Below are 7,825 nucleotides of genomic sequence, written 5' to 3'. Positions count from 1 at the left end.
TCCTTGTTGGTTGTTCTGCCTCAATGTTCTAGTGAATAATACGTGGTCACTGCTTGTTTTGTGTACTCTATGTAGTTAGAGGCTTCGTTTCCCGGTGATATTCTGCTCATGCATACCCGCAACATATGATGCTTTGCGTACCGCCTTGTTTTGGAAATACGTTTGATTGAAGTTTGCAGGGTGTAGTTCACTGGCACATCCGAAAAAAAAAAAAAAAAAAAACGCGAGCTAAAGCATGGCGTACGTGCGGCATATGGGCGGCTCGCAAGCCACGTACGTAAAACATGGCGGCGGTCCCCGCTGCCCGCTTCGAATTGAATTTGGCGTGGCTTTTGTAGAATTCGCTTCGTTTGTAGCAAGTGACTGCGTAAACGGCTTTCGATTAGTATCAGGCCGCTTCGACTACAGTGTATTATGAATAACCTTCTGGAGTTTTTGAATACGATTCTCGTTTCAAACGACACGAAGCCTAACGAGGGAAACCTTCGAGATATGTTCGAGATATAGCCTCTGAGATCGGAAGATTTCGCAGGCCAACTAAAGCTGTACTAAACGTGCGCTGCTTAGCGTACGCTGTACAATAGCGCATAGCGTACGTCATTAATTGCGTACACTATACTAAAACTGTCTAATAGCTTTCAGTGTTTCCTCGATGGCAGGGCAGGCTCGAAGGCGGAAGCGGACGGGAGAAAAACTCAGCGGCACGCGAGCGGAGAGAGCCGTAAACAAGCACAGGGTGACAGACGAGGGATAAGTATCGGCGAAATACCGACGTGCCGCGTATTCACAAAAAAGAAAGTGACAGTCTAAATAGATTCCGGCTAGCAGCAAACACTTATTCTACGCACTTTTTCAGATCAGGTGCCTTATTTTACGTGTAAAAACATTGATTTAGGCGCTGTTTTGCCTTCTGCTTTCATTCGCCAACGTCGCTTTCGTAGCCTATCTCGTCTGGCCACAATGACTCCTCGCGGGCTGCGTCGACCGCATGGCCGGCGGCGTTCGCCGGCTCTTGGTTGCATGGAGTGTGGTGTGACGAATTCGCGACGGCGCTTCGCGCTGGATTTTTCGTCATGCGAAATTCGTCGCGAAAGTTCGCTGCATGGAGGTTGGCCTTTAGACTTGACTTTGGGGTCGTGGCGCTTCGCCTAGAACGTCCAATGGTATACCGACAAAGAGACACATGTAAGCGACCATATTCCAACATACATAAAGATTAGTGGAGTTGCGCAATGCTCCTCTACTGTCTTGCGTACAGTTGAGTGGTCAAGGTTTAAGGAGCATATGGATGACGCATGTCGGGAAGGCCTTTCACAGAATATAGAAGATGAAATCGCGGAAGCAATGATAAAAGTATTATGGAAGCTGATAAAGATTCTATTAAAATAAAAAGAAATGAAAATGCTTCCAAATATAGGCAAATCATTCGTAGTGAAAAGATTTGTGTGCGCGTGAAGGGCCGACTTGTTTATCCGTTGGCGGTTTGACTCTGCACTCGTTGATCTCTGCGCAACTGGCGCTTCGTCAGGGCACTCGTGGAATCCGCGAAGCCAAAGGCTTTGTCCTGTTTCGTTGCTTGCGAAACAGGACAAAGTAGAAGATGCAAAGAGCAGCGCTTGAGCGCCTGGAGTGTGCGCGCAAGTCGTTCTTGCCGATAAAGGCAGACCGATGCAGCAGAGCGCGCCCTTCAGACTGCGTGCCTCCGTACTAGCTGAGCGCACTGATCAGTCAGCTTGCACACACAGGAGCCATGAAACTGCTAGCGCTCCTCGGCGCCCTGCTGGGCGCCGTTATCGCGGTGAAGCTTGCCAACGCGACTAAGCAACTCAAGTGAGGCCCATTATATACCAATCCTGTATTTCCTAAAGTTTTTCGACTTTATTTGCCACATTCAATAAGCTGCCTTATGTTGCTGATAGTCGTCGATCAGTTTTGTTGTTTAGCCAGGACGTCAGAAAACTGCTCCGTTTGGGTATACCGTGCGCACCAACTCAAGATTTAGAGTACCTTTCAGAAGTTTTGAAGCCACTGCACGCGTGACCGGACCAACCGCACCCGCCTTCGGGATGCGTACGGGAACCCTGCTTGTAGAACTCGGGATGCTGCAGAGATCGAGAGCGGAGTGGCTTTAAGTGGTGGTCCGTGCCGTCAGGTATAGACACTAGTTGTGGAAACTATGTATATGTAAGAAATGGAATTCGAGACGATCTCGTAAGTAGCGCGGTTCTTGCGAGTTCGTGTTCCGCGCGCAGCAGGATCTTTGTGCGCGGTTGCTTAAAAACTTAAATCATGGGGTCTCTAACAGCGGGATACGAGGGACGCCGTAGTGCAGGGCTCCGGATTAATTTTGTCTATCTGGGAGCCTTTAACGCGCACAAAAAGCGTGATACATGCGCGTTTTTGCCTCCATCAATATGGGGCAGCCGCGGCCGGGAATCGAACCCGCGACCTCGTGCTCGGCAACATAGCGTCATAGACATTTAGCCTTTGCGGCGGGTGCGAGGTTACTTGAAATGTAGTTTGCCATGCGTGGTATTAGCCGTTGTTTCGATCTATCTCTAACGTTCGCTCTAAAATTGAACAAAGGGCCCTGGCAGTTCCTTCAGAAGGAGTTCCCTATTTGACTCCATTTTCTACAGTTTTGTATGAAGGTTCTCGTACTCCATGAAGGTTCTCGTACTCCATGAAGATTATCGTACTACAGTACTGGAGAACGCTCGTGAACCTATAGTTCTCGAACAACAGTAATCTCGTTGGAACTCTCTATATTTCTCGTATAGTGCCTTGTTAAATATAGGAAAAGCAGTTGCCTGCATCACTTACTCGCGGTCCCTTAAATGTGTGTGAGCAGTTTTAGTTTCGCCATATGTCAACATTGCTATAGTTATATGTAGCACAGTGTTTGGATCAATTACGAAAAATAAATTGTGTTTGCTAGTCGGCCGTACGAGCATAGCTTGTGTAGTCTTAGCACACTCGTAGCCACAGCGTCGAAATTAAATATATTGGGGCTCGGTTCGGGTCTCTGGTTCACGCTTTTCGGTTCGGTTCAGATTCACCCCCGGAGCGCAAAATAATAACGGTTCGAACCAGTTCGCAGCATCCTGAACCGGCTGATTCGGGTTCAAACGTATTCGAAGAAAAAAACTTAGCATTCGCGTGCCTCCGGTTGAAAAACGTGCATTTCTTTTAAAGAAATGCACTTTCTTTAGAGAAACATACAAGTTCTCTTGACTACTAGCTGTGTAAAACTACTGTAGACAGTTTTCCTATGCACGAGTATTAACTTGAACAAAGAAATTATCACGACAATGATCCGTCATGTAGAGTTGCATCTAGGGGTCAGAATTTGTACATGCAGTAGCTTTTGAGGCACCCTGTGCGTCTACGCAAGGCTTTAGCGTGTTATCCCTCCACCACATTTTCTGCTTCATTGGGTCTTCAAAATACACAGGCTTGTTGAGCATACTGTGCAAAATGAAGTCAGATACCACCTAATATACTTTTAACTACCCACGTGTTACGTGTTAATTTTATTTTAATGAATGAAGGCACCTAGTTCTAAAAGAGCATTTAATATGTAATATAGTTTTGTAAAAATTGACTGCTGGGCTAGTTAGTACGCGCACATAGCGAAAAACCGAGCGCGAAAACAAGACAGGACGAGAGAGGCGATTGGATAGGTGCTCAACTCACAACTAGATGCACTCTGTACGAGTTGTGCGAAATACACCTGTTATTGTGAGTGTGCGTTGTATGGAGGTAAGTTTTGAAGTGAACTGAGAGGTCGCAAATGTTGGCCACCAAACGGGTCATAAACAACGGATGGTATAAAAGGCGGATGTCAACTGGGGGCCCATAGTAAGGCATTTTGAAAAAGTGCTGGCCGCCGTGGTGGCGTAGTGGCCAGTGATTTCCCTAAACACCCTCTTGTTTTTGTGAAGGCACCCCCTTAATTCGTAACAATTTTTTTACGCGACGGTGACTGTTGTTTAATAGCGCGGGAAGAAGGACATGTACGCGAGGGAGAGCTTGTCCGTAGCTGGCTTGTGAAGGAAAAAACCACGAATTCCACACGAAAGCAAGTACGGCGAATACGACGACCGCCCGGTCTAAAGAATGTCATCCAGGCAACTACAACGACAGCTGGATCTGTCCAGTGATTGAGGCAATTGTAGCTTTCTGTGGAAGCAGTACTCAAAGAAGTACGAACGTCAGCGGAGAAACTTCTTGAAGATGGCACTTTCATTGACGCATAACCAAACGAGAACAAGAGCAACCTGACGCATCAGCTAAGCATGTACAAGGACAACCTTTGACAGCGACTTGTCGACCTCACCAGATTACTGCGATCTTTCTACGTGTGCCTGTCGCAAAAGCCAAGCAACAGTAAGCTGGAGGGAACTCCTTCCAGCAGTCGGCTTGCCATACGGCGAAGAACACGGGAGTAATTCAGATGTTGAGAGGAACATCTTCGACGACTGAAAGAGGATTTCACATCCACAGCATATCTATCTTCGCTTCTCGTTGTTCCCCACTTCGTCGTTATGTTTCCCAAGTTGCGAAATGTTGTCGGTCATCTTTTGTTGCTACCGATCACCACAGCCACCGTCGAGCGCTCCTTTTCGGCCCTCAACCGTCTTTTGTCGTCAGAAAGAAACCACCTTCTGCCTAACCACGTGAATGAGCTGCTGGGCATCACCATTGAAGGCCCGGAACTGCGAGACGCCCGAGATGCCACTGACAATGGCCGACGTGTTCTTGTCGATTTTTATCGAGAAAGTGGTGGGATGTTATAGCAAGAAACGCAGGCGGATGCAACTGTTCGGAATGTGGGTGCGAAAGCGCACATGTATTTGTGGGGGTCTAGTTTTTTTTTATTAGTAGGCAGTACATAGATGCTCACATCTTAGTTTATATTTATTTTACTAGTTTAGTTATTGAGTGAATGATCTGGATGTGCAAAATGGCTGTGCTAGTACATATTCAACCAAATGTTGTGTTAGCAGCCGTAAATTCCTTGTAGATGTGTCAGTGTCATGAAAATTATCGTGGCTGATTTCAAAGCGCTGATATACACCTTCCGCATGTGTGTACAGTGTTGAGCATGGATTCCACTTCGGGGTGTTAATGTAAAGTACACATTTTATGTAGTCCTTGTGGTTAAGCTGTGTCTGTTCATAAATACGACTTTAGTCCTACTGTAAAGTGAAGTAATTGTTCGCATGAGTGTTGGAGTCGTTGCTAGTCGTATGCAACACATCGACACAAATTAAAAATTAAAAATGACTACCAATACTCCTCTACCCTCAACCCCCCCCCCTCCTAGAAATATAGACCCCACCCCTAATTTCACTTCCTGCGAACCCCCGGTAGTGGCGAAACCCCCGGTAGTGGCGAAACTTCCTGCGAAACCCCCCGATGCCCTGCTAAACAAGAGGTTGCGGGATGAAATCCCGGCCGCGGCGGCCGCATTTCGGTGGGGGCTAAATGCAAAACGTCTCTGTGCCGTGCATTGGCTGCACGTTAAAAATTCCCTCAACCGTCTTTGTCGTCAGAAAGAAACCACCTTCTGCCTAACCACGTGAATGAGCTGCTGGGCATCACCATTGAAGGCCCGGAACTGCGAGACGCCGAGATGCCACTGACAATGGCCGACGTGTTCTTGTCGATTTTTATCGAGAAAGTGGTGGGATGTTATAGCAAGAAACGCAGGCGGATGCAACTGTTCGGAATGTGGGTGCGAAAGCGCACATGTATTTGTGGGGGTCTAGTTTTTTTTTATTAGTAGGCAGTACATAGATGCTCACATCTTAGTTTATATTTATTTTACTAGTTTAGTTATTGAGTGAATGATCTGGATGTGCAAAATGGCTGTGCTAGTACATATTCAACCAATGTTGTGTTAGCAGCCGTAAATTCCTTGTAGATGTGTCAGTGTCATGAAAATTATCGGGCTGATTTCAAAGCGCTGATATACACCTTCCGCATGTGTGTACAGTGTTGAGCATGGATTCCACTTCGGGTGTTAATGTAAAGTACACATTTTATGTAGTCCTTGTGGTTAAGCTGTGTCTGTTCATAAATACGACTTTAGTCCTACTGTAAAGTGAAGTAATTGTTCGCATGAGTGTTGGAGTCGTTGCTAGTCGTATGCAACACATCGACAACAATTAAAAATTAAAAATGACTACCAATACTCCTCTACCCTCAACCCCCCCCCCCTCCTAGAAATATAGACCCCCACCCCTAATTTCACTTCCTGCGAAACCCCGGTAGTGGCGAAACCCCCGGTAGTGGCGAAACTTCCTGCGAAACCCCCGATGCCCTGCTAAACAAGAGGTTGCGGGATGAAATCCCGGCCGCGGCGGCCGCATTTCGGTGGGGGCTAAATGCAAAAACGTCTCTGTGCCGTGCATTGGCTGCACGTTAAAAATTCCCTCAACCGTCTTTTGTCGTCAGAAAGAAACCACCTTCTGCCTAACCACGTGAATGAGCTGCTGGGCATCACCATTGAAGGCCCGGAACTGCGAGACGCCCGAGATGCCACTGACAATGGCCGACGTGTTCTTGTCGATTTTTATCGAGAAAGTGGTGGGATGTTATAGCAAGAAACGCAGGCGGATGCAACTGTTCGGAATGTGGGTGCGAAAGCGCACATGTATTTGTGGGGGTCTAGTTTTTTTTTATTAGTAGGCAGTACATAGATGCTCACATCTTAGTTTATATTTATTTTACTAGTTTAGTTATTGAGTGAATGATCTGGATGTGCAAAATGGCTGTGCTAGTACATATTCAACCAAATGTTGTGTTAGCAGCCGTAAATTCCTTGTAGATGTGTCAGTGTCATGAAAATTATCGTGGCTGATTTCAAAGCGCTGATATACACCTTCCGCATGTGTGTACAGTGTTGAGCATGGATTCCACTTCGGGGTGTTAATGTAAAGTACACATTTTATGTAGTCCTTGTGGTTAAGCTGTGTCTGTTCATAAATACGACTTTAGTCCTACTGTAAGTGAAGTAATTGTTCGCATGAGTGTTGGAGTCGTTGCTAGTCGTATGCAACACATCGACACAAATTAAAAATTAAAATGACTACCAATACTCCTCTACCCTCAACCCCCCCCCCTCCTAGAAATATAGACCCCCACCCCTAATTTCACTTCCTGCGAAACCCCCGGTAGTGGCGAAACCCCCGGTAGTGGCGAAACTTCCTGCGAAACCCCCGATGCCCTGCTAAACAAGAGGTTGCGGGATGAAATCCCGGCCGCGGCGGCCGCATTTCGGTGGGGGCTAAATGCAAAAACGTCTCTGTGCCGTGCATTGGCTGCACGTTAAAAATTCCCAGGTGGTCAAAATTAATCCCGAGGTCATCACTACGGCGTGCCTCACAATCATATCGTGTTTTTGGCACGTAAAACCCCACAATTTATATTTTGGAAAATGTGAGTAAACGGGTACAAAGAATTTCTACTTTTGCCCGAAGGTAGTTTAGATGTTCAGTAAATGTTAAGTTGGAATAAAAAGAACGTGGAGTATTTATATTTATGTAAGCATTGGAAGGTCATGCTATTCAAACAACGGTTGGGTTGCGAATTCGAGTAGAAGTATTGGCATGGATATATTGGGGAAGTATAGGCAGCATGACTTGCCTGAGCTGATGACTATTGCAGGATGTGCCCAGCCGGAGATAATATTCAGTTTCTCGCCTGCCCTTGCTCCTACATTCGAGTGGTTGGTCGCGCAAATGGCAACGTATTCAGCGTATGTCTGTGTGACCCGCTGGGCGAGAAGGGAAGATTTAAAAGCCTATGATTATAAAGG

The 7,825-nt window shown here is 46.5% G+C and overlaps 1 protein-coding gene across 1 annotated transcript in view; it reads left to right on the top strand.

Moving 5' to 3' along the window:
* Window positions 1-1,675: 1,675 nt before the first annotated feature.
* LOC125947838 (lysosomal aspartic protease-like) overlaps window positions 1,676-7,825 on the top strand; it is a 59,777-nt gene continuing 53,627 nt past the window's right edge. Inside the window, exon 1 of the mRNA XM_049673281.1 lies at window positions 1,676-1,830. Within this exon, the coding sequence (XP_049529238.1) occupies window positions 1,751-1,830 (80 nt within the window). The 5' untranslated portion in view covers window positions 1,676-1,750. The remainder of the gene's footprint in view (window positions 1,831-7,825) is intronic.

The sequence above is a fragment of the Dermacentor silvarum genome, chromosome 1 (assembly GCF_013339745.2).
Source record: "Dermacentor silvarum isolate Dsil-2018 chromosome 1, BIME_Dsil_1.4, whole genome shotgun sequence".
NCBI classification, from domain to species: Eukaryota; Metazoa; Arthropoda; class Arachnida; order Ixodida; family Ixodidae; genus Dermacentor; species Dermacentor silvarum.
This window is presented reverse-complemented; position numbering and strand designations above follow the sequence as displayed.